Source organism: Muntiacus reevesi, chromosome 3, assembly GCF_963930625.1.
Source record: "Muntiacus reevesi chromosome 3, mMunRee1.1, whole genome shotgun sequence".
NCBI lineage: Eukaryota > Metazoa > Chordata > Mammalia > Artiodactyla > Cervidae > Muntiacus > Muntiacus reevesi.
In genome coordinates this window covers 37,244,773-37,270,917 of record NC_089251.1, presented here as the reverse complement: position 1 = coordinate 37,270,917, position 26,145 = coordinate 37,244,773, and the positions used below count along the sequence as shown (strand labels likewise).

General features: G+C 41.9%; 2 protein-coding genes across 19 annotated transcripts in view; both read right to left on the bottom strand.

Annotated features, from left to right (window-relative positions):
* Positions 1-5,265, bottom strand: part of NFU1 (NFU1 iron-sulfur cluster scaffold) — a 33,512-nt gene extending 28,247 nt beyond the window's left edge. Inside the window, exon 1 of one of the 5 annotated variants that reach the window (XM_065929024.1) lies at positions 4,157-5,265. In XM_065929024.1, the coding sequence (XP_065785096.1) occupies positions 4,157-4,233 (77 nt within the window). In that variant the 5' untranslated portion in view covers positions 4,234-5,265. Of the gene's footprint in view, positions 1-1,778; positions 1,887-1,949; positions 2,083-4,156 lie in introns of those variants that run through there. The other 4 variants (XM_065929025.1, XM_065929028.1, XM_065929027.1 and 1 more) reach the window with 4 other exon arrangements.
* Positions 5,266-14,027: 8,762 nt separating this feature from the next.
* AAK1 (AP2 associated kinase 1) overlaps positions 14,028-26,145 on the bottom strand; it is a 168,145-nt gene continuing 156,027 nt past the window's right edge. For all 14 annotated transcript variants that reach the window (XM_065929007.1, XM_065929013.1, XM_065929011.1 and 11 more), the window contains one exon: positions 14,028-21,951. In XM_065929007.1, the coding sequence (XP_065785079.1) occupies positions 20,831-21,951 (1,121 nt within the window). In that variant the 3' untranslated portion in view covers positions 14,028-20,830. The remainder of the gene's footprint in view (positions 21,952-26,145) is intronic.

Below are 26,145 nucleotides of genomic sequence, written 5' to 3'. Positions count from 1 at the left end.
AAACAATAACCAAGGTGAATTTTCATTTTCCATCATTATTTCCACTCCCTTAGGCAAATAATATCTACAAACAATTTAAAAAAAGAGCTCAAGGGGAAATGTACAGCCATGAAAACTAAGTGTATACAGATACTGTAATATTTGGTGTAAAGAAACAGAAATGCATCTACATTGTGATTTAAAATTCGGAGTTCCAGACTACTAGCTATGCATGAAGGTGAAGCTACTAACTTTTTCCCTTTTCAGATACAAAAACAACTAGGTAATAGAGTCACATGGTTCAAAATTCAAAGGGAATAAAAGTAAATACAGTGAAAACTCTCCCTCCTTTTTGGTCTTTACCACTATGTTTCCCTGGAAAGAGATAACCTCTGCTATTTGTTTTGAAATGCATTTCAAATGCCTCCAAAAGTCTAACAGAAAGTATACCATTCTCCACCAAACTGCTAAAGAAGTCCACAGCCTATGTGCTTTTTGATTGGAAACATATTGACCCTATTTTGTATTTCACCCTGAATATAATCAGAATGGAGCACCCAGAGTTACAAAATTTCCCAAGTGTTGGCTGGCTATTCTTTTCATGGATTTGACAACTTAAAAACAAAAAGAGAAGGGAAAAACAAATAGTACTGGAAAAGGAAACAAAAAAAGACATTTGTTGTGAAAATTTTAGAAATCTGATGTAATTACTTTAAAATCCAGTTTACTTTAAATATTAATACACCCATCCATTCCAATTTTTATTTCACTGAGGAATTTTAAGCATAGTTATGATCATTTTTTGTTTTTTACATTTCTGATTCTTTTCACCTGCAAAAAGGAGGAGCTGTCTTCATTTCTGTCCCTAGCCACTAGCCTGATGACTTACCTCCGTTCCTCATTTCTAAGGTGAAGTTAATATTCACAGCTACCTCATAAAGATTAAGGCAAAGATGGATCCAGATAATCGATGTAAAGTGATTAAAACAGTGCTAGACCATATAGTACAATTGTTTATTAAACGGAATTCGAGTTTGGGGTGAAGACATTTTTATCTATAGCACACTCCCAAAATCTTGGATCCTTGGACTATGGAAGGACATCGAGGACGGAAAAGGCAGAAAGGACAAATAATCTGACAAGAAATAAGTTTAGAGTAATAAAATAGTAAAGGTGAGTTAAATTATTCCAGGAGTAAGAGGGGGAGACAAGAGGTGACTAACAAAAAATCCTTCTGCAAAGCTAATTTTTTAGGAAATGCATTTCAACTTTCAGAGTATCATTAGCACTAAAATCCCTAACATTGAGGTGGTCAACTTTTGTTAGGCCAATGATCCTTTTGTTCCATTCGAGAAATCAGGGTACAACTTATGCCCTCGATGCCATTCGTCTAATCCATGCTGACAGATGTCAAAGACAGTGCAAACAGAAAGAGGAAAGACAAGGAAACCTAGAGGGTTTAGTCGGTACGAGTGGGCGGGGGAAATCTAGGGTTCTGGATGCACATGAGTTCATCACTTAGATGCTGTGTGACCTCAGATAGGTCACGTTCCCTTTCCGAGCTACACTGAGAAAATGATGACATTTTGTCTGACATTCTGATTTTGTGTTTAAAAGGCAGAGGAAATGCACATAGTAGAGGAGACGGAGGGGCCACGATTTAAAAAGAGCTCCTCGGTGGGGTCCCTACAGTCGGTCTCTGCGAGTCTCCCCACCGCAGGGATTCAGGCACCGGGGCTCGGAGCCTGGGACCAGGAATGGCACGGTCCGCCAGAACCTGGGTTGCAGAGCTGCCTCACCGAGAGCTGCCCACCTCTGGATTCAAGTCTAATTCGGCGATGGGAGTGAACCTCAAAGCAAGGTCAGGGGCACTTCTCCCCACTCAGTTTAACAGGGGGCGGACGGGACAACCACCGCTCAGATGGCTAAGCCCAGCGACACCCCTATGCAGTTCCGGGATCACCACCTACCGCCTTCGCAGCCCCGCGGCAGCGGCAGCAGCTCCCAAGCCCAAGCGGGCCGCTGCCGCCATCTTAGTCCGAGTGCGCAGGCGTACGACAGACCACTCGCCCACCCCCGCCTCCCCCTGCCTCCGAAGACGTGCCGAAGCCTCGCGCAGGCGTGAGCGCAGGCGCAGGTCAATTTAGATCCGGCAAGGCACCGGGAATAGCGCACCCTACTGGCCGCTCGCGGCGCTGCTGCGAACTGGCCCGGCGGGCTTGAGTCTGGCTATTTGAAACCCTTCAGTTCAGTTCAGTTCAGTTCAGCCGCTCAATCGTGTCCGACTCTTTGCGACCCCATGGACTGCAGCACGCCAGGCTTCCATGTCTATCACCAACTCCCAGAGCTTGCTCAAACTCATGTCTATGGAGTCGGTGATGCCATCCGACCATCTCCTCCTCTGTCGACCGGGTCTCCTGCCTTCAATCTTTCCCAGCATCGGGGTCCTTTCCAATGAGTCAGTTCTTTGCATCAGGTGGCCAAAGTACTGGAGTTTCACCTTCAGCATCAGTCCTTCCAATGAATATTCAAGACTGATTTCCTTTAGGTTGACTGATTTGATCTCCTTGCAGTCCAAGGGACTCTCAAGAGTCTTCTCCAACACCAGTTCAAAAGTATAAATTCTTCCACGCTCAACTTTCTTTATGGTACAACTACTGAAAAATCCATACCTTCGACTAGACAGACGGACCTCTGCCTGCCATGTCTCTGCTTTTTAATATTCTGTTTAGGTTGGTCATCATGAGAAACGCTGGGCTGGATGAAGTGCAAGCTGCAATCAAGATTACTGGGAGAAATATTAATAACCTCAGATATGCAGATGACACCATCCTTATGGCTGAAAGTGAAGAACTAAAGAGTCTCTTGATGAAAGTGAAAGAGAAGAGTGAAAAAGTTGGCTTAAAACTCAAGGCAAAAAAAAAAAAAAAAAACCTCAAGCCAACGTTTAGAAAACTAAGATCATGGAATCTGCTCCCATCACTTCATGGCAAATAGATGGGGAAACAGTGGAAACAGTGACAGACTTTATTTTGGGGGGGCTCCAAAATCACTGCAGATGGTAACGCAGCCATGAAATTAAAAGACGCTTGCTCCTTGGGAGAAAAGTTATGACCAATCTAGACAGCATATTAAAAAGTAGAGACATTACTTTGCCGATAAAGGCCCACCTAGTCAAAGCTATGGTTTTCCCAGTAGTCATGTATGAATGTGAGAGCTGGGCTATAAAGAAAACTGAGCACAGAAGAATTGATGCTTTTGAATTGTGGTGTTGGAGAAGACACTTGAGAGTCCCTTGGACTGCAAGGAGATCCCACCAGCCCATCCTAAAGGAAATCAGTCCTGAATATTCATTGGAAGAATTGATGCTGAAGCTGAAACTCCAATACTTTGGCCACCTGATGCAAAGAACTGACTCACTGGAAAAGATCTTGAAGCTGGGAAAGATTGAAGGCAGGAGGAGAAGGGGATGACAGAGGATGAGATGGCTGGATGGCATCACCAACTCAATGGACATGAGTTTGAGTAAGCTCTGGAAGTTGCTAATGGACAGGGAGGCCTGGCATGCTGCAGTCCATGGGGTCACAAAGAGCCAGACATGACTGAGTGACTGAACTGAACTGAACTGAGGTTGGTCATAGCTTTTCTTCCAAGGAGCAAGTGTCTTTTAGTTTCATGACTGCACTCACCACTATATGCAGTGATTTTGGAACCCAAGAAAATAAAATCTATCTTTGTTTCCATTGTTTCCCCATCTATTTGTCATGAAGTGATGGGGCTGGATGCCATGGTCCTTGTTTTTTTTTTAATGAATTTGAAACCATTACCTATCTGCTTCGTAAGGTTGGGCAACGCGGGGGCTGGGGGCGGGTAGAAATTCTTGCGATGCCTGCGCAGGTGTACACGGAATGGTACATTGCTTTTCCCACTTGATGCATGCTGCCTTTGCACTACCTGATCCTGCAGAGCAGAATGCTGTTCCCCGTCCCTAACCCTGCCGGTTGCCTCCGGTAGAATCCTTCTTGCCATCTGGCCCCAGCTCAAAAGTCACCCTGTAGCATCCCCTGAGAAGGTTCTCACCTTCCTCCAGCCCCCTAGCTGACTGCCCTCCTTCCGTGAGGCCCGTGTGGCTCTGGGTAAGGCCGGGCTTGTGGATTCGGCAGGCACAGAGACTCACCTTGGTGCGGAGCTGCCTTCTGCGGTATCAACATGAGCACTGGCTAGTTCCCGGAGCGCAGTGCAAAGTTCATTCATTATCTACTCTCCAGAGTCTCGTCGGGGTATACAGCTTCTTCTAGGACAGCAGTTCTCAGAGTGTGGACTAGAGGCAGAAACCTCATGGGAACGAGTGGGAAATGCGAATTATCAGGCTGCACATTAGAACTACTGAACCGCAGTCTCGGTAGGTGGCATCCAGTAATCGGTTTTAACAAACCCTCCAGGTGATTCTGATGCAAGCTCCCATTTGAGAGGCACTGCTCTAGAATATATAAAATACATATAGATAGAATAGAGAATAAAATATATAGAATATATAGGACACTGACTGAGCGACTAATACTTTGACTTTTCCCCTTGGTTTTGGAATGGACACAACACACTTGTTGTCAGACATGTTGAGACCGCATCCAAGGGGAGGCGTTTAGGGCAGTGGGCGGGGCTTCAGACTACAGCTGGTCTAGGGCTGAAGAGAGTGCAGTTTACATACTCAAGGCTGTGTATTGGCTTCGTTCTTTTCTGACCCGTTTTAGACTTCACTGTCATCCACAGCTTGACCCTTTACTGTCTTCTAGACCTTGAATCAAGTGTGCACTGTGGCTTCTCCGCCCAAGAACATACCCCAGTTAGGAACCATCTTTTCTCTCATCTTCAACTTCTCTGTCTCTTATCTACTTCTTCCTACAAGAAAAATCCTGCCTTGCCCCAAACCACCTTCAAACGACTTTTTCCTCTTGCAAAGTCGAGTGATGTAAGAGTTGCCTACAGTTTTAGTTTCTAGTTTCTCACCTCCCACTCCTCAAACTGGCCAAAGGAAACCCGGAAGAAATGCCCCATACAAGTGATTCAAACTACCAGGAGGGTGCGACTCGCTCTCTGAACCTGCCCATGTGTCCACCCACAGGTACTCTTTTTTTCCTCCTAATAAACACTTTTCTTACTACTTTCCATCTTCATGTGGAATTTCATTGCCACACCGTGACAGGCCAGGCACTTGTCCCTGGTCACTGTTCCTGGTCGTCTAGTGTCTGGAATTCACCGCTGTCACTGACACGGCCTGACCTCAACCTCTGGCTGGAAACTGAAATCCTGCTTCAAGCTGCTGGAGGCTGAGGCACTCTCAGATCAAAACCATCAAAAGCAGCCTTCTGTGTCCCACTGGTGCAGGGAGGGGACCTGCTCTAGTCAAGACCACCCCCATCATCCATGTTGCTGAGTTTGAAGGATTTTTCTTCATTTTTACCTTTCTTGACCTCCAGAATGTCAAATGCTGAGGGTCTCTCCTTCCTTTAATAATCTCATTCCTTAGTTTCCCTGGCACTACAACTGTCAGTTGTGTCGATTATTTTTATGATTACTCCTCCTTCTCCTTTGCAGGGTTTCATCTGCCTGCCTCTTAAGCACTTTGGGGGACCTCATTGCAGGTACTCTTTCCCTTTTTTGTATGTGATTAATGGACAAACTTCAATTCAGGTGTGTGTGTTAGTTGCTCAGTCGTGTACGACTCTTTGCAACCCCATGGACTGTAGCCCACCAGGCTCCTCTGTTCATGGGATTCTCCAGGCAAGAATCCCTGATGGCTCAGGCGGTAAAGAATCCGGCTGCAGTGCAGAAGACATGGGTTCAATCCCTGGGTTGGAAAGATCCCCTGGAGAAGGGAATGGCAACCCACTTCAGTATTCTTGCCTGGGAGATCCCATGGACAGAGAAGCCTGGTGAACTACAGTCCATGAGGTCGCAAAAAAGTCAGACACAGTTGAGTTCAAACACACTTATCTTAGTGAACTCATTCTATTCAAAATACTGGTTATATATATATGTTTTTTAACCATTCTCTTTATTAGTTACTCTAAAGATATCTATTTCCTCCTCATTCTTGGCACATTTTACTTTGCAGAGAAAAGGCGGTGGTAGAGCCTTGCCCAATTTCACATACTTATCTCTTTCTGTTGAAGGCATCCAGAATATACCACTTCAGGAATTCTGTTTTGAACTCCCCTCATCTACCTAAAAATAGAGCCTCACAAAAGAATTCAACTGTTATAAATCCTCTCCCTAATAGTCTAGCAACCAGGAAAGATGGATTCCTATCACTGAAGAGGGGAATCTGGCTTAGGAATAAGAAAACACCAAAGCAGACATTCTCACACAACTATCTTATCTCTATTCTCTGAAAAACCTATTTGTCTTTTCCTAAAAAATCATTTGTATTCCCATAGGTCTCCTTCTCCCCTTCTCCTTCCCCTTTCCCTTCCCTTTGATGGAAGAAATGTTCACATACTGAAGTATGGGGAAGTTATTCTGGCTTATACATAATTTGGCTTGAACTTTATGCTAACTAAAACAGTCTGTCTTATCACTTGTCAACCATACATTGTACACATACTTTCACCATTCAAAGAATGTTGCCCACCATCTTTTATATAAAGGACTAAGTCACAACCCACTGCTGTGACTCACAGTGAGGGCCCTGAAGGGAATTGAGGGGGGTGGGGACCAAAACAGGGTAAGGCATTCTGTGTTTTGAATAAGCTGGCCCCTAGATAGTTGAGATGCATACCTCAGGAAGAATTTAAATGACTCTAGATTCTTGCATCTTCCCATATATAGAAAGTCACTAAAATCATTAATTTGAGGTATCTGTCCTTTGTGACTAGCAGTAATGTTTTATCAACATCTATGCTTGATCAGTGAAGATGTATATATTTTCTAGTCAAAAATTATATGTATACTGGCTCCTCCCCTACCTCTTTGGAACAGTATTCTCCAAGCTACTCAGAGGTGGTTTCTCAAGCTATAATCTTTAGTTTGACTTGAATAAAACTCTCTTCTATTCTTATTTAGATTGTTTATTGATTATTTGCAACAACACCTTATTAAAACAATGTATAAGCTCCAGATTCTAACCACCTCCTTGAGTTGTATTTTTCTGTTAATGCCCATGTAGGTGCGTGAATAAAAATCTATTTTCTCTGTAATAACCTAAATGGGAAATGAATTTGAAAAAGAATATATACATGTGTATGTATAACTGAATCACTTTGCTGCATATCTGAAACACATAGTATTGTAAATCAACTATGCTTTGTGCACAAAATCTGAAATAAATGCCAATATTAAAAATTGTTAGGTAAGACACAATTTCAAAGCTGGTAGGCTGAGGGAACTGTGATATTACCACATGGTGGTGCCACTACAGCTGGCAAATCAAATAGAAATCACTAACATTGATTGAGCACTTGCAGTGGGCCACTTTTCTAAGCACACCTCATAATAATCTACATCATGGACATTTAATGTCACCATTTTACAGATTAAGAGACTGAGCCCACTAGAAGCTCAGTAATGTTTCAAGATTATACAACTAGAAAGTGATGGACAGTTGTTCAGTTGCAAAGTCATGTCCAATTTTTTGCAAACCCATGGACTGCAGCACTCCAGGCTCCCCTGTCCTCCACTATCTCCTTTTGTGAGATATGTTTTCTGAGAATGTTTGCTTTGGTGTTTTCTTTCCTGGAGTTTGCTCAAATTCACGTCCATTGACTTGGTGATGGTCTCTAACCATCTCTTCCTCTGCCACCCCCTTTCCTTTTGCCTTCAATCTTTCCCAGCATCAGCATCTTTTCCAATGAGTCAGCTCTTTGCATCAAGTGGCCAAAGTATTGGAGCTTCAGCTGCAGTCCTTCCAATGAATATGCAAGATTGATTTCCTTTGTAGTTGACTGGTTTGATTTTCTTGCAGTCCAAGGGGACTGTCAAGAGTCTTCTCTGCACCACAATTCAAAACCATCCATTCTTTGGCATTCAGCCTTCTATATGGTTCAACTCTCATGACTACTGGAAAAACCATAGCTTTGACAATATGGACCTTTGTTGGCAAAGTGATGTCTCTGCTTTTTAATATGGTGCCTATGTTTGTCATAATTTTCCTTCCAAGGAGCAAGTGTCTTTTAATTTCATGGCTGCAGTCACTGTCTGCAGTGATTTGGGAGCCCCCCAGGTAAAACCTGTCACTTCTTCCACTTTTTCCCCTTCTACTTGCCATGAAGGGACAGGACCAGATGCAAGTCTAAGCAGTCTTTTTTTTTGGCTAGACCTCACAGCATGTGGGATCTTACTTCCACACCCTGAACAGGGATGGAACCTGTGCTCCCTGCATTGGAAGGTGGGGTCTTAGCCCCTGGACTGTCAGGGAAGTCCCAGCTTAAGCAGTCTTAACCCATGTTCTTCACCACCATCCCTCAGTACCAGGTGTCCATTGTCTTTTGTCACTATTATAGGAACTATTAAGAAACTACTGTTAACTTCTCTTAGAATTTTGGAGAATAATTTTAGTGTCTGGATTGATTTCCCATTTCTGCTGTTACAAATTATCATGAACTTTAGTGGCTTAAGACAGCAAACTTTTCTCTTACAGTCTGGGGAGTCAGACATTTACAGTCCTTTTCATTGGGCCAAAGTCAATAATTGGGCCACCTGATGTGAAGAGTCGACTCATTAGAAAAGGCCCTGATGCTGGGAAAGATTGAAGGCAGGAGGATAACGATGACAGAGGATGAGATGGTGGGATGGCATCATCAATTTAATGGACATGAGTTTGAGCAATCTCTGGGAGATGGTGAAGGACAGGGAAGCCTGGCTGCAGTACATGGGGTCACAAAGAGTTGGACAGAACTGAGCAACTGAACAACAACAAAAAGTCAAGTTGTCAGGAGGGCTGGTTCCTTCTAGAGGCTCTGAGAGGAGAATCTATTTCCATCTTTTTTTTTTTTTTTTTTTCCTTTTTTTTACCATCTAGAGGCTACCTCTATTCTTTGGCTTCCTCTATTTTCAAAGTATCATTTCAATCCTTGTTTCTGTCATCACATCACCTTCTTCTCTAACTTCTCCTTCATCTCTTTTAAAGAATCCTCTGATTATGTTGGGCCCACCTGCATAATCCAGGATAATCTCCCCATTTCGAGATCCTAAACTTTATCCCATATGCTTAATCCCTTTTGTAAGGTTATCATTCACAATTTCTGGGGATTAGAACACGGACATTTTGGGGGAGTGGGGAGGTATTATTTAGCCTACCACAGTGACTATTGGTGTTTTTGTTTTTGTTTTTAATTCACTGGTACTATAGTGTAACTCTCCTTTTCTACCCTAAAAATGTCATCTAATATTTGTTTGATAATATTATTAATATGAGAACTGGAGGAGAAAAAAACACATCCATCTCAATGATATTGGAATGGAAGTTAGATATAATATATGGAGAAAGCTATTAATTAAGAGAGATAAGTCTTTTAAGAAAAGTTATTAAAAAAAGCCTGGGGATCAGGTATGTTTTATGGGGGAAGGATTAATACAGCTATACTGTGTCCTTTGATTGTGGATCATTGAAGGTCCTTGTATAAAATAAAACCCTTTGTTCTTTAAAATGTATCTTTTGTTCTTTACACCCTGCTTACTCCTTAACCCACTGCAATCAGTCCCCACCACTTTACAAGAATTGCTATTGCTAGGATCAGTAGCCTCCTACTGGACAAATCCAACAAGCATTTTTGCCATTATGTCTCTCTGGCATTTAACACTGCTGCTTATCCCTGAAATTTTTTCCTCCTATAACTTTGGTGTCACCTTCTGTTTTTCTGCCTATATTTGTGGCCCAGTTTCTCTCATGGAATTTTTTCCATTTATGCTTTAAATGTAGATATTCCATGTTACCAAAGGATGTTACAAGTGCTCTTCTCCTTACTCTACATTCTCCTTCATTGATCTCATCTATATCCAGGCATTCAAATACCACTCACTGATGATTTCCCTCTGTCAGGAGTCTAGACTTCTCTCCTGCTCCATACAGCTAATGACTAACTGAACAACTTCACTTTGATAGCCCCTATGTAGGCCCTGGACATTTTGAACCTCTGTGGTGGTTTCATCTAATGCTTTTTGTTTTTAGAAGATTTATTTATTTATGGTTATACTAGGTCTTTGCTGTTGCACGGGCTTTTTCTAGTTGCCGCTAGCAGGGGCTACTCTCTAGCTGCGGTGCACAGGTTTCTCATTTCAGTGACTTCTCGTTGCAGAGCATGGTCTCTAGGCACATGGGCTTCAATAGTTGTGGCACGTGGGCTCAGAAGTTGCGGCTCGCCGGCTCTAGAGCATAGGCTCAATAGCTGTGGCCCACGGATTTAGTTGCTCCGTGGCATGTGGGATTCTCCTGGACCAGGGATCGAAACTGTGTCCCCTGCATCAGCAGGTGGATTCTTAACCACTGAAACACCAGGGAAGGCCCTTATCCAATGTTTTTGAATAAAGATATTTTAACTGGGCTAATACTAATGAATTTTCAAGAAATTCTATAAAGCAACTCCATTAAGTCAGCTCATTTCTTGGATCAATTTTCTATGCACTGTACTTCCATTTTATTGTAATTCTGTTCATTGGGATCCAGTCTTTTCTATAAGCATTTTACAATGGAAATTTATTAGTCAATTTTTGATTCATTTCAAATTTTGCCAATAGTTTCTGCTAGTGAGTTCTCCTGTGGCCACTATATCTAGTAAATTCAAATTTCCCAAATCAAAATTTTGACTGAAATTGCCATGATTTCATGCTTTCATCAATTTATGTGTAGTCTTAGCTGCTTTGAATTTTACTTAAATTGAATGACATTCACTATAAACTGAAAAAAGGCTGACAGTTTATATTTAATTTTTGGTTAAGAGAAAATTGTGATCGGCTCCTCCCAGATAAGGTGAGGTTTCATTAAAGAGTGAAAAATAAAATGTCCTTGGGGTCTATAAGTACTGCTCAAAAACAGGATGAGGTATGGGAGATCTGGTCCTTGTATAAAACTACTAATTTCACAATATCTGACTTTAAGAATTCTACATGCAGCAATGATATTGGCCCCAAATCTCAGTCCTAGAAAACTGGGCTGTCTTCTGAAGGGAGTATTTGGAGTTCTTTTGGACCTCTGGGCTAAGCTACTAAAAGCAAGTTGAAGAAGTACTTGGTCTCCTTCCATGAAAGGTGACGTAATTCAGTATAAGGAAAGAAACATAAGGGGAAAGATCTTTGCCTTCAAATCCAGAGAAGCAGGTCTAAACCATCTGCTCATGGCTTTCCCCTGGACCTTACTCTGGTTCCTCCCCCTTGGATCTTGATTAGGGCACAATATAAGGGCACTTCCTTCCTGGCTGGTCTCTTAACAACCCGTCTCGGGGCTGGCAAAAGTGAGTCATTAAAGGGTGAATGAATGCAATCAGAGATCACCCAGTGGGAAATGGAGCTTCTAACTCTGGCTCTGGCTACAATTAAGGCAGAGATGACTCACCACAGGTAAGCTCCATCCACTTCTGCAGAAGGCTGACTCCTGCATCTCAGTGGGAGTGATGCATCTGAAAGGGTTTCCCCCAGAGGAGTCTGAGTCACAGGTAAAGGAAGACTGTGCTTTTGGCTAACTCGAAATAGGAAAAAACCATAAGAACTTCACATTGTGGAATTAGGTATATTTAAAGATAAATGAATCTGATCTTAAAATAAATATTCAGAAAAAGTAGGCGAACTCTGGTTTTACTCATATATCTTATACCAGAGTTCTTTGGATCTCTGAATTTTCTTTGAACACCATACCTGTGAACTCAGCCCAGTACCAATTCTCATGGGTGTCAGGCTCATCAAAGCTCTGTTATTTTCTCAAATTTGGCAAGGAAATAGGAGGCAGGTTTTCCTCACAGCATGGATTTTAAATTTCTTAGGTATAATCCATTTCCACCGAAGATTTCTCTCTTTAGTTTCTTATGGTCTCTCTTAAGAGATTTTTTTTTTTGAAGGCTGCATATTGATGCAGGTCATTCAGGTAACACATTTTAGAAGTTCACAGGAAAGTTTACATATTAGAGAGCTCTGTGATTTTCCCAGCTCAGTCCTTAGGCTCCATTATCTTGTCTTATTTCATTTATGTCTCCACAAACATTCAGATGAAAAGTGAGTCTCAGGAAATAACTGCCAGCATTGGAAACCAATTCACCAACCAACCAATCCAAAGCTGTTGTTTGAAACTTAAAAATGTAGAATAAAGCTTGGTACTAACTGAAAGGCACATATGAAGCCCTTCAGTCCTAGGAAGATTTGACTTAAGAATAATGCAAAGTGTAAATCATTTAATTAGGTCCATTTTAATAAAGTGTACAGAAGTTTACAACTCAAACAATTATCCATAAAAACTATCAGATACATAAGATAGACCACACGAAGGGTGCAATAACATAAATCCAAGAGTCTGCAAAAAAGAGGTATTGCAAAAACTGTTAAGATTGACTCTATAAATGTCTCTTTCCCTTTCCCATGTTCACAGTCCTTGAGATTGCATGCACATACTGTTTTCTGAGGTCTAATGACCTCAATGTTCTCACAGTTGGATTGGCCTCCTCATTCAGTCAACTCAAAATATAGTCAGTAAAGGGAGTTCACCTCTTCTTCCAGGAATGAGCATGGTCCTTGGCCTGTATTCCATTTCTGTCTCCTAACAAATGACGTTAAATGTTCCCTATGAATTTCAAAGTAACATCTTACAGGCCTCTAATGTTCTAGTCACTACTGCCCTCCCAATACCACACATGAACAAAGTGTTTAGGTCAAACGCTATTGAGTTTCATCCCTGTGGATGAGAAAAGCATGCTTACTGTGGAAATGAGTCTAAAGCAGCGACTGCTCTCTCTCCCCTTCATCTAGAGCAACTCGAGTTCTAGCTCAGAAAGTTGTAGGTAAACAGCACTGAATTTACTCAATTCAAATACCTACTGTCACCTCTTGGTATTCTTTGGATGCCTTCATCAGGAGGTCTTTAACACCATGGCAGAAAGCATGAGGATACACACACGACACACTCCACGCACACTCCTCAAATAGGAGTCTTTGGTAGACTCAGAGTACAACTGATTTGCCATTTCAGAATGGAAAGGTGATATTGTCTTCTCTTGCCCCCAAAGTCTCACTTTAACTGATATTGGGGAAAAAAACATTTCTCCAATTCCTTACCAAAATGAATCACACAGATCCCTCTAACGTGTATATACGGTTCTCTTATAACGCAATGTAGAGAACATTGACTTGATTTCAAGAACAAAACATTGGTATTATAAACTCAAGACACTGTCACTCATATTGAGATTGCTGAGAAGTAGCTCAGGCTAAATTTCTTATGGAATTACAAATTACGTTTTACAAGCTGTTCTAGAGTCCCTTCATGCATAAACTTGCCCCTGCGTCCTAGGAGAGCATGGGGCTTTTGAGTTGTGTTTCTGAAGAGTAAGGCTGGGCTTCTGCCAACCTTCCTTCTAGTCCATAAGATATGGGGAAGGTGAACCATTTCATTTTTATTTGAAATTATTCCAGTGTGATATTATCACAGGCTAGGCTAAAATTTAAGAAGAAACTGTTTACAGTAAAAAGGAAGGTAAATAAAAATCAACATGATCCTTCAGTCTTCTCTTTCATTCCCCACTTATTGGTATGGTTATAATAGGAGAATGTCAAATGAGGACATGAGCAAGCAAGGTAAAGCCACACAGACTTGCAGCAGCAGAGAAAAACCAGAAAAGACTTGGGTCTGTCAGTTTAAGGATGGGGTCTTGGGCATCACATGTAGGAGGCCTGATTCCTAATAAAGGTCAAGGTACAAATGAGGCTAGCAGGACCATAAGTCAGACAGCAGGAGGCATCCTGGCAATTGAGACACTGTCAGTGTGAATTCCCACATCAAAGGTGAGCAGCTAAGTTGTTTTCAACAACCTAGCGAATTTACCTCATAGTGAAAGAACACAAAAACAATCCCCAACCAGATACTACTTTTTATTTTCAAGCATTTTGAAATTTTCCGTTAGGTGAACTTCACAAGTTTGCAAGTGTTCTGCTGGTTAAAACCAACCAATCAACAAACATAGTGGACAGTCATTTGGAAACTAAGAATTTAAACTTATGATTCTATTTAAAATCTTCATGTTTACTCCAGAAGGCAGGATAGGAGGTTCTGAACTCAGGAATGGCTGTGGGCACCTAGAAGGTGCCCCCATCTCTTTAGAAGGTCTTTTCAGTGACTCTCCTATGTACCTTTCATCAGAATAATCTGAGTTCATATAAAACTGCATCTGTGCGACCCACAGCCATTCCAAAGCTGACTGGCCTGTGTTCTCCAATTTCAAATCCAAAGACACAGCAGAGAATAACATTTTTCCTTATTAAAGGGACCCAAGGGGCTCCAGCTTACTGCTAGAGAGTGAGTGAGATCTCACTCTTCTCTGATTTTCTATAATAAAATTTTCTATTTGATACAATGCATACATATTATATAACCTGCATTTTGGAGACTTTTCATTATGGAAACAAATACAGCATAAGTGAATTTCTATTGCCAGATCACTCTGGTGATTACACCTATCTTAAAGAAACTGAAATCTGCTACTTTATGAGTCAGTGAAATGTCCACCAAATAGATGAAAACAATGATGTACATGTATTCTAAAACTTACTAAATAATGGGTCAATAATATACTGGTATTTTTCTTAAAAGTTCAGAAAGAAATCTTGGTTGCCTGGTTACACGCAGACCTAATATGGGAGTGTAAATACATACACATCAGTCCACACATTCGAAATTTTCAACTCAACAATGAGTGAGCCCAAAATGAAAAAGAATTTGTGGCCAAGATATCATTGAATCCTGTCCAGCACCTGCTTTAGCATCAAATTCTGTTCATTTTCCATTTTCCAACCTAAGGATGTGAAGCTAAGGGCTCTCGGTGTGAGTCTGGTGGCTCAGTCAGTAAAGAAATCGCCTATAATGCAGGAGATGGAAGAAATGTGGGTTCAATCCCTAGGTCGGGAAGATTCCCTGGAAAAAGAAATGGCAACCCATTCGTGTTCTTGCCTGGAGAATCCCATGGACAGGGGAGCCTGGTGGGCTCCAGTCAGAGGTCGCAAAGAGTCAGACACGACACGACTGACTGACTAAGCACAGAGGCAAGCGTGGGCCTAAGAAACAGACACGCTGAACATTTTTCACCACACGTAAGATAACTTCATCAATTCAATAGTGTGTGCTAGTTGATTAATGTGGACTCTTTAATAAGAGTTCATCAGTGCATGCTGTGGGTCAATGTTTTATCTCTAAACATATTGTGGCTCACTGCACTCCACTGAAATGAAAGGTCACAGGTTCCTTTCTGTATTCTGTATCATATGTGTAATGCATGTAACACAGAAAACAAACTAAAACAAGGAGTGCAGTATTTTGTTGACTATATGTTTTCTTTTTCTCTTTAATGTTTGCTCGCTATAGTTGTTGGAAACAAGCATTTGCTACTTAATTCAAAGCACCCTGAGCACTCCTGATTTCTTAAAGCTAAATTTCCAGATTCAGGATGGCCTCTGGTAAGAATATTTTATCTTTATTTTTAAAATTTTATTATTTTTTTTGCCCACACTGTGTGGCATGCAGGAGCTTAGCTCTCCATTCAGGGATGCAACCTGTACCCCCTTGCATTGGGAGCAGAGTCTCAACCACAAGACCACCAGGGAAGTCCCAAGAACACTTTCTCTCTAAATGATGCATTTACCCCATATGATCCAAAGACGATCAGCACAGAATTCATTAGTTATTTGCTAATAATTAATGTAAGCCAATAATCCAAAAATTTTCATGCATCATTAAGGACACAAAAGTAATCTGCATGTGTCTATATTCATTTCTTGCTCAAAAAAGGTATTTACAGAGTCTCCACCCAGCATAGGTCTCTAGCAAGAATAAAAGAATAAAAAAGGATTACAAGCTCAACTTGACAAATGATTCAATTATGTAATAAGATCACTATAATTTTATTGATTTCATCTTGAGAACAAAAATTATCAGGAGGGATTGATCAAAAAAACCAAAGGAAAGTCATTTCACAGGGCTGTTACAGAGGTAATCCTGAGTAGTTTGAAAGGGTGAATTAGAATGACCTTCTACTTTTAAGAGTTTCTAGGATGAACCTTCCTTGAATATTCCCATCCTTTTCACTCCAGAACAGTATGAAAAGGCAAAAAGATAGGACACTGAAAGATGAACTCTCCAGATCAGTAGGTGCCCAATGTGCTACTGGAGATCAGTGGAGAAATAGCTCCAGAAAGAATGAAGAGGTAGAGCCAAAGCAAAAGCAACACTCAGTTGTGGATGTGACCGGTGATGAAAGTAAAGTCTGATGCTGTAAAGAGCAATATTGCATAGGAACCTGGAATGTTAGGTCCATGAATCAAGGCAAATTGGAAGTGGTCAAACAGGACATGGCAAGAGTGAACATCAACATTTTACAAATCAGCGAACTAAAATGGACTGGAATGGGTCAATTTAACTCAGATGACCATTATGCCTACTACTGTGGGCAAGAATCCCTTAGAAGAAATGGAGTAGCCATCATATTCAAGAAAAGAGTCCGAAATGCAGTACTTGGATGCAATCTCAAAAATACCAGAATGATCTCTGTTCGTTTTCAAGGCAAACCATTCAATATCACAGTAATCCAAGTCAATGTCCCGACCAGTAATACTGAAGAAGCTGAAGTTGAACGGTTCTATGAAGACCTACAAGACCTAGAACTAACACCCAAAAAAGATGTCCTTTTCATTATAGGGGACTGGAATGCAAAAGTAGGAAGCCAAGAAATATCTGGAGAAATACCTGCAAAAAGGCAAAATAGTTGTCTGAGGAGGGCTTACAAATAGCTGAGAAAAGAAGAGAAGAGAAAGGCAAAGAAGAAAAGGAAAGATATACCCATTTGAATGCAGAGTGCCAAAGAAAAGCCAGGAGAGATAAGAAAGCCTTCCTCAGTGATCAATGCAAAGAAATAGAGGAAAACGACACAATGGGAAAGGCTAGAGATCTCTTCAAGAAAATTAGAGATACCAAGGGAACATTTCACACAAAGATGGGTTCGATAAAGGACAGAAATGGTATGGAACTAACAGAAGCAGAAGATATTAAGAAGAGGTGGCAAGAATACACAGAACTGTACAAAAAAGATCTTCATGACCCAGATAATCACAATGGTGTGATCACTCACCTAGAGTCAGACATCCTGGAATACAAAGTCAAGTGGGCCTTAGGAAGCATCACTAAGAACAAATCTAGTGGAGGTGATGGAATTTCAGTTGAGCTATTTCAAATCCTAAAAGATGGTGCTGTGAAAGTGCTATACTCAGTATGCCAGCAAATTTGGAAAACTCAGCAGTGGCCACAGGACTGGAAAAGGTCAGTTTTGATTCCAATCCCAAAGGAAGGCAATGCCAAAGAATGCTCAAACTACCCCACAATAGCACTCATCTCACACGCTAGCAAAGTAATGCTCCAAATTCTCCAAGCCAGGCTTCAACAGTACATGAAACATGAACTTCCAGATGTTCAAGCTGATTTTAGAAAAGGCCGAGGAACCAGAAATCAAATTTCCAACATCTGCTGAATCATCAAAAAAGCAAGAGTTCCAGAAAACCATCTATTTCTGCTTTATTGACTATGCCAAAGCCTTTGACTGTGTGGGTCACAATAAACTGTGGAAAATTCTGAAAGAGATGGGCATACCAGACCACCTGACCTGCCTCTTGAGAAACCTATATGCAGGTCAGGAAGCAACAGTTAGAACTGGACATGGAACAACAGACTGGTTCCAAATAGGAAAAGGACTACGTCAAGGCTGTATATTGTCACCCTGCTTATTTAACTTATATGCAGAGTACATCATGAGAAATGCTGGACTGGATGAAGCACAAGCTAGAATCAAGACTGCTGGCAGAAATATCAATAACCTCGGATATGCAGATGACACCACCCTTATGGCAAAAAGTGAAGAATTAAAGAGCCTCTTGATGAAAGTGAAAGAGGAGAGTGAAAAAGCTGGCTTAAAACTCAACATTCAGAAAACTAAGATCATGGCATTTGGCTCCATCACTTCACAGCAAATAGATGAAGAAACAATGGAAACAGTGACAGACTTTATTTTTTGGAGCTCCAAAATCACTGCAGATGGTGACTGCAGTTATGAAATTAAAAGACGCTTGCTCCTTGGAAGAAAAGTTTTGATCAACCTAGACAGCATATTAAAAAGCAGAGACATTACTTTGCCAACAAAGGTCTGTCTAGTCAAAGCTATGGTATTTCCAGTAGTCATGTATGGATGTGAGAGTTGGACTATAAAGAAAGCTAAGCACTGAAGAATTGATGCTTTTGAATGTGGTGTTGGAGAAGATTCTTGAGAATCCCTTTGACAGCTAACCAGTCCATCCTATATGAAATCAGTCCTGAATATTCATTGGAAGGACTGATGTAGAAGCTGAAACTCCAAAACTCTGGCCACCTGATGAGAAGAACTGACTCATTTGAAAAGACCCTGATGTTGGGAAAGATTGAAGGCAGGAGGAGAAGGGGACGACAGAGGATGAGATGGTTGGATGGCATCACCGACTCAATGGACATGAGTTTGAGTAAACTCCAGGAGTTGGTGATGGACAGGGAGGCCTGGTGTGCTGCAGTCCATGGGGTCACAAAGAGTTGGACGTGACTGAGCAACTGAACTGAACTTTCACTCCTGCTCATGCAGGCTTTAACTGATAATGACAAGGTAAGAATCTGGGGTGTAAATTTTCATACTCGTTAGCCAAAATCAATCAATTGGAAAGATGATTCAACATCCACTGTTACACAGAATATTCAGAAATGATCATTGGGAGAAATGCCCAGTGAACATTTAGCATCCTCAAAAGTGAAGGGCCGGCACTGTGAAGCCTCAGTTGTAAAAACCACTGCTAGGAGCCCTGATCCAGTGCCAATCATTTATCTTTTAACATGGACAGCTGAAATAGGTGGAGACTAAACTAGAAAAATGTCTAGAGAAGTATCTGTTTGTATTTTACTGTCAAGATCCCAGAATTTCAAATTTATAAATACGACATTTAATCAATGGCAATCGAGTCTGACATTCAGGCTTGACTGTCAGATGAATTTCCCATAATTCTTAAGTCATTAATCTTGGTTGGTGAGCAACTCAGTTCTAACCTCCCCAGCTAATGGAGAAATCATGAACATTTACTACGAGTTACAGGAAACTTGCAAGTTGAAACATGAACTTCTTCAGCAGAAATCTTCCCACTGAGATGTAAGCTTCAACTTAAGGCACTGATAATAAATCGCATGTGGACAGTCAAGAATAACTGAGATCTTTCCAGAAATAGAAGACATTTCAAAAGCGCAAGTCAAGCACCTGTCTGACCTGCTTCAGCATCCAAGGGGACAAAGAATGGGAAGGTTCACATGGCTGACTGGTTCAGCTCTTTTCCATTCTCCCAAACTTATTTACATGTCTCAGGTTTCTAATTCCTCAAGGGGCAGACAAAGGGGACAAGCATGTGGAAAAACAAAAAGCAAATCTAGTTTGTAGCCTAGTCTCATGATCAATTAATTTCATAATGACAGCATGGAGTGCTCGGACCTAAGATTTTTAAAATTACTTGAGTACTTTTTAAAAGTACTTAGACCCCAAACCCAGTGGTTGGAACTGTAACAATGTGTTCTTTTCTATTGTTCTCAGGGGAAACTGTATAAGTACAGTTAAATTTTCAAGACTTTATGAATGAAATTTGTTAACAGCAAATTCTAAAGGAAAAAACAACCTACTTGGAAAATTCCATTCCAGCAGGATTTTCCTACTCATTCCAATAAATTAAATTTTGCCATGAGAAAAGAACGCAATAAAAACAGGGTTCAAGTAAGTTAGGTTAGGCAAACAAATACCAGCAAATGAGTGATTTTGGGGGTATGCAAGGTGGGACAGGATTTACCTAAAAGAAGCACGTTTCCTGTGCAAACAGGCATGTACATACACAGCTGTGCACTCACATGAATTGTTAACGTGTGCACGTGGGGGAAGGCTCAACACCATCAAACACCAGCAGAGAAATCTCATCTGTTTGCATTTCTACAATGGAAAGGATCTAACACACGTTACACACCCACCGACACTCATGCATGAGGAACAGGGTGGCCTACACAGGCACAGATCCAGAGAAGCCTTCTAGAATTGCTGGTTTTAGAGGAATGATTAGTGTCTTCGGGATCACACTTCCTTTTGATGAACATAATTTTTATCTTGTGTTTCTTTCCTGAAATGTACCCTTTTCAAGAGTATGAAACCAAGTCTGGGAGGAACTCATCTTAATTCCTCATTAGACATGACTCAGAACAGGAACTACAGGAATCAAAGTAGCAATAGCATGGCCCCTTTGGGAAGTTATTTCTGGATTTACTGAGAAGTGGTTTGAGATTAAAACAGTTTCTAGGCAAACAACAGAAAGCAGAATTCTAGGTGGAGGTGAAGATGGACACGCTCACTGAAAGTCCAGAAATCAATATAAACAAAAGCAATGAGCATAATTTAAAGGAGTTTCAACTAAGTATCACCTTGACTGAGTTTGTTGACTCAAGAAGTTCTGCTCTGACTCATGGAACTGAAAGAGAATAATTGATATAAATCTTCTCAGGAAGGCTCAGCTGGGAGTGATGTGGTGGGTATTGAGGGTAGGGTAGAGACAGAGGCCTGTGGCTCAGGCATGGCTCCTAAGGTTTCTGTTTGCCTGATTTTGAAGGAAAGGGTGCTAAAGCAAAAGGATCAGCAGCTGGCAGCTCCGTAGTCCTGGAGGAAAGGGATGTGATGGAAACGGAGCCAGCTATCGACTGCTTATTGGTTTGCGAAACAATTTTGTAGGCAGCGATGGGCTGGGCTTCTGGATTCGGCTCATCTTCGGGGCTATAGTGACGGGAATATTTGGATAAAGACTGGGGGCGGAATGGTTTGCCTGCTACAGGGCCTGAGACAGCTTCTTTCTGGGGCTGAGGTCCTTTGTTTCTGTCATTAGGATGGGCCCCAGATTCCAGGGAGGAGCCCCTGGAAGAGATGCTGTCAAGATGGTCTGCTGCTTGTACAGGGTGGGAGGGGAGGTTAGATGGCTGGGCAAAGCCAGCCATGGAATACTGAGCTCGGATGGACGGATACACGGCTCGATCGAGGCCCGGGAGCAGAGGGATGTCATCGGTCTGACTCAGGAGACCGGGCTGCTCCTGGGCAGGGCTCTGGGCAACTGTTGACTCCTCCATGCCTTTCTTCTTTGTAAAGGGAGCTCTCAAGAACACATCTGTCTCCTCTGGCTGGGAAGGGGCCACGCTGCCCTTGGAGACAAAGGGGGCTTTGGCAAAAATGTCCATGTCATCAGCGGGAACCCTTGAGCTCCTGAAGGGGGCAGTGGCAAACACATCTGGCTCACCAAGTCCATCAGCAGTTGGCTGAGTGAGGGCTCCGAACTGGTTCTTCCTCCCACCTTGCAAAGCCTTGGCCTGCGCGGGAGTCACCTCTGGCTGAGCGAAGGGAGTGGCTCCTCCTAGCTTCCCCTGCGGAGGCTTGCAGCTCTCATCCTCTTCTTCTGACTCCAAGAGCAGAGGGCGAGAGCCACTGCAGTCCAGCATGTCCCCCTCGAGGTCGGTCCCCTCCTCTTCACTGCTGTGGAACGAGCTGTTGCTGGAAGGGCCATCTCGGGCCAAGTAGTCAGATTCTAAACTGTTCTGAGTTTTCGTGCCAGGTACCCGGGAGGGGTCCGGGTACAGGGGAAGGCCTTTAACACCCGTTGATTCTTTAAAGTGCTCTACAGTTATTACAGGAGAGGGAATGGGCTCTCTCTGGAGACCTAGAAAAGCACAAAATGCAGAATTAATGCACTGGTCCATTCAACGCTCCTTGGAACACTCAATGGTCAACCCGCGGCAGGAACATTGTGGGACCAAATAATGGATGTTGAAAATGGAAAAAGGAAAAACAGAACAAGAAAAGTCAGGCAAGGAAACGGCACACAAATTGGAACACAACCAGTCACGGTCTCACATTTTGGAACACGAGGAACAATGTGGAGGAAAGGAGATGAAGGTGTTAGGCACACAACATTCAGTGTTAACTACGCAATGCTCCTGCGCGCGTGGGGCCAGGCACTGACACCTGCTCTACCTGACTGGCTCTGGATGGAATTAAAAACCCAGGCCCTCATCTCCACATCTACCGTTAACAGTTCGGGCTGATGCAGAGATACCATCTGGGGACAAACTCAGTTCAGATCTCATGTGTGGTCACCTGCTCCCCCCTGCCTGTGACTGAGAACTGCACCTCTCCCCTTGAAAAAAAGCAGCAGAACATGGCTGCTTGATAAATACACAATTACTTGATGATTGACATCATACGCACTACTCAAAGAGTACAAGAGTGTCCCAAATATGAATGCTGAAGGCACTTTTCAAAGGGGAGGAGACATAATCAATATCACATTAAACAAATCACCTTCAGCTGGAGTTGCCCTGGAATTTTGTTTTCAGTCTTCCAAGTTAGCAAAGATCTCCTCTGCTTAAATGAATCCATCATAAGCTTCTTTAAGCAAAAGGAGGAAAATGCACAGGTAATTACAGAAGTATTTGCAAACTCTAATATGCTAATAGATTTCTATCTAGGTAGAGGTGCCTCAGGGTGCTCTGGCTTTCAAAATCAAACAGACAATTATCAGAATGTAAGAGAGCTTACCTTCCAAAAATATTAGCAGGTTAGAAGTATGTCATTGGGCACATGTTAGCAAGAGGGCAGGAAAAAGGCATATGTAACTAAGCAAGAAGAATCCAGAGAAAAGGGTGATTGGGGGCAGAGGTATCATGTCATTATGGGTTTCCCAACCCACCAGGGGAAGAAGTTACAGGTACTATGATTCGGATTCTATAGATGACTCAGAACCTCTGTACAGAGGTAATTCAATCATCCTCTCCCCACATTACCCTCTCCCCTTCTATGCAAACCATTAGCTAGTAGAAACATCTGCTAACGATTTTCCCCTGCTAAAGTTTCTGCTTGAATTAAGCACACAGAACACAGCAGAAGCAGCATCAAAATCAATTTATTGGGAAACCAGTTACTCAGAGACATTACATTGTAAAGAGATGTAGAGAGCGATCTGAACATTTTAGGAGATATTGTACAAAAATACTATGTTTCTCTGAATCCTGTAATTTTTTAAGCAGTGCTTATTTTTTATTTTAGTGCTTCTTTTTAAACAGTTCTGACCTTAAGTATTATTTTTGGAAACAAATGTGCCCCCTCCCCCCAACCCCTTCTCTTTCTAAAACTGTGAATGTATTTGGTAAATTCCAATTTAGGGAGTCTTTAAGTTAAACTCTGTACTGGTGCCAAAAGACTTTCTGAATAGTTTTTGAAGAGGATAATGTTTCCTTGCACTGTAACTTTGATATGTGCATCTATGTGGTGGTAGGAAAGCATTAGTCAGGGAACAGGAAATAAATGGAATACCTTCTCCCTTGCAATATATGGGGAGGGACATAACTCTGACCTCTCAAGCAAGCAGACTGATATTAGATCTGTCACAGTGATCCCCAGATGATGGTATCTGGGAGGAAATTCAAAATGCAATAGGGCAGGGAACTTTTCCAAAATAAGATTTGCTAAGCAAAGTGCTAGGAACCACCCCTTCCAAACTCCTTGAACCACTTTCTAACATCGTATCAGTTGGACAAAGTTTTTAGTTTTCAAAACTAAGGCATGGCTTCTCATCTCCGAAAACAACCCTAAGCGCTGATGCAGTTCTGTGGGAGAGCAACATATCTCTTAGGAAAGAACTGACACAGTTAGTCAAGCCAATGATGAACTCTGGCCACCATATGGACCAATAATGAGCACTAGTTTGACTGGAGCTAGTTTGGGGGAAATTTTAATGGAATGCAGTCAAATCAAATTGTAAGCACAAACCTCCAAAAAGCAGTTTGCTATAGAACGTGGGGCGTCTTGGATGCCTGCAGAATTAGATGACATTTTAAGAGCTGGAAGGTAGCAAGTAGGGGTGCCCATGTCCAGAGTTGGAGAGGCTGGAAGGGCATTCCTAGCCTATATAAACTATTTATGTTAAAAAGCGAGTTCTTGGTCAAGTCAACTGTAAATCTGTCAACTCCGAGCATATTCTATGACTTTCATAGTGAATAATAGGAAAATCATACCTAAAGTTTGCAACAACTTCTAAAAAATGTACATAGTCACAAAAATACTATAACATTAAGTTTGACAGGAGAACTAGTCTCCAGTTCTTCAAAACAAGACCAGACTTATTAGATCTCTGAGCATGAATCTGCTCTATGGGATTGGAAAAGTACATTTAAAGGATTCTCCTGAAAAGGCCGGATCTGTTAACCTTTCCATTCTTTTTAGAGGAGGTGCAGTATGACCAAGGCTGAGAGCAGCTGCCCTTTGCAACTCTCCAAGCCCGGCATTCTGGAGACCAGAGACACGCGGTGGGTCTGGGGTGCGCAGACATCCACATCCCCGCAGGGGATTTTGGTGGTGGCAGCACAAGAAACAAAGCAGTCAAGAGAAGGAGGAATTCTAAACAACTGTAAACAGAAGACAGACGTTAGATCTTGTTGGCGGCTAGAGGGTTTCATTTTTTTTTTCTCTTAATATGAATGTGTTATTGTAGGAAGGGAAAGTCTGTGTTTCCAGGGTGAACAGTCCTTATAGGTGAAGATAGCCTTGTACTGTGAGAAAAACATGTTGGAAGCCATCTGCCTATAAGCGATGAAAGATTTACACTAATTTAACCTCAGTGTCTTGGCCCATTTCCTTTGCAAACCAATGGCTATGCAGAGCAGATGCCCTGTGACCATAAAACTCAAAAAGCTAGCCAGTTGTTCTTGTGGTGTGGGGTGATGGGGCGGGGTGGCTGAGCTAAACCCCAGGACCTGACCTCACAGGGTCAGGGTCTCCCTTATCAAGCATAAGGATCTTCCTTACCATGAAGTTTAAGGTGGGGCATTTTGTTCTAATTCTCTCAAGTCATGTCTCTCTCTCTCTCTCTCTTTTGGTTTAGCACATTAAATTAAGCAAGAAGTCAAAATACACTTCTTTTTCTTGCTTTGATGTAGGGACTGTGTGAGGGGTTAAGGTCAAGCACACTGTTCCAATGCTTCCACTAGGGATAACTCCATTTTAGTCTATTTTGAGGCTTCAAACTACATCAATTTCAGTAAAGAGCTTATATGCTTTGAAGGAAAGGCATACGCACAAGTATCTGATGATTTTGCAAAGATTCTCACCAATTCCCTCTTAATTTCCCAAGCAACTCAAAGTGCTGAATGATTTAGAATAGGTTACCCCTGGAAATTTTATCTGATGGACACAGTGAAGGCCAGTGTTCCCTTAAAAATGAAAAATCGAAATCTGAAGACTGCAATTTCAGGCTGGATCTTCCTGAGACCCATATACCATAGATGACCAAAATTTCCCTTTCTCCCATACTATAAAGTGAAATAACAATTAGAAGAAGCATCAGAGACATACTTCTTGTCCTAAACCGGAAATGAAGACATGAGAGTATTGGAAAACCTTCTCATTCAGTTAGTTAGCAAATAGCAAAATACATCCCTTCTCAAGAACTTCAGAAATGCAGCACCAAATGAAACCCACACTCTTTCAGAGTTGAATCAGGGAATCAGGAGAATGTACTTCAAAAGCATAATTTCCATGACCTTTTGCTTAGATGATAAGATCAAGCATTTGGTTCTACCATATGCTGTGGAGTTGCACTAAAACCCACACCTGGGAGCCAACACTGGCTAGCGATGCTGTTTCTCTCGAGCCAATGAAGCAATTAAATGAGAGAGATTTCTCCTTGGGCATAAAACTGCTGTTGCCAACACAAAATGTTTAATTAAATTGGCCTGGGTGCATCAAAGATTAAATTCAAGGATGGTAGCTGCAAATATGTGCTCCTTTTTACAACTTTACGTCTGGTCGTATCAAATGCAGGCTCACAGGGGTTGTCATCTCCATGACCGCAGGTGAA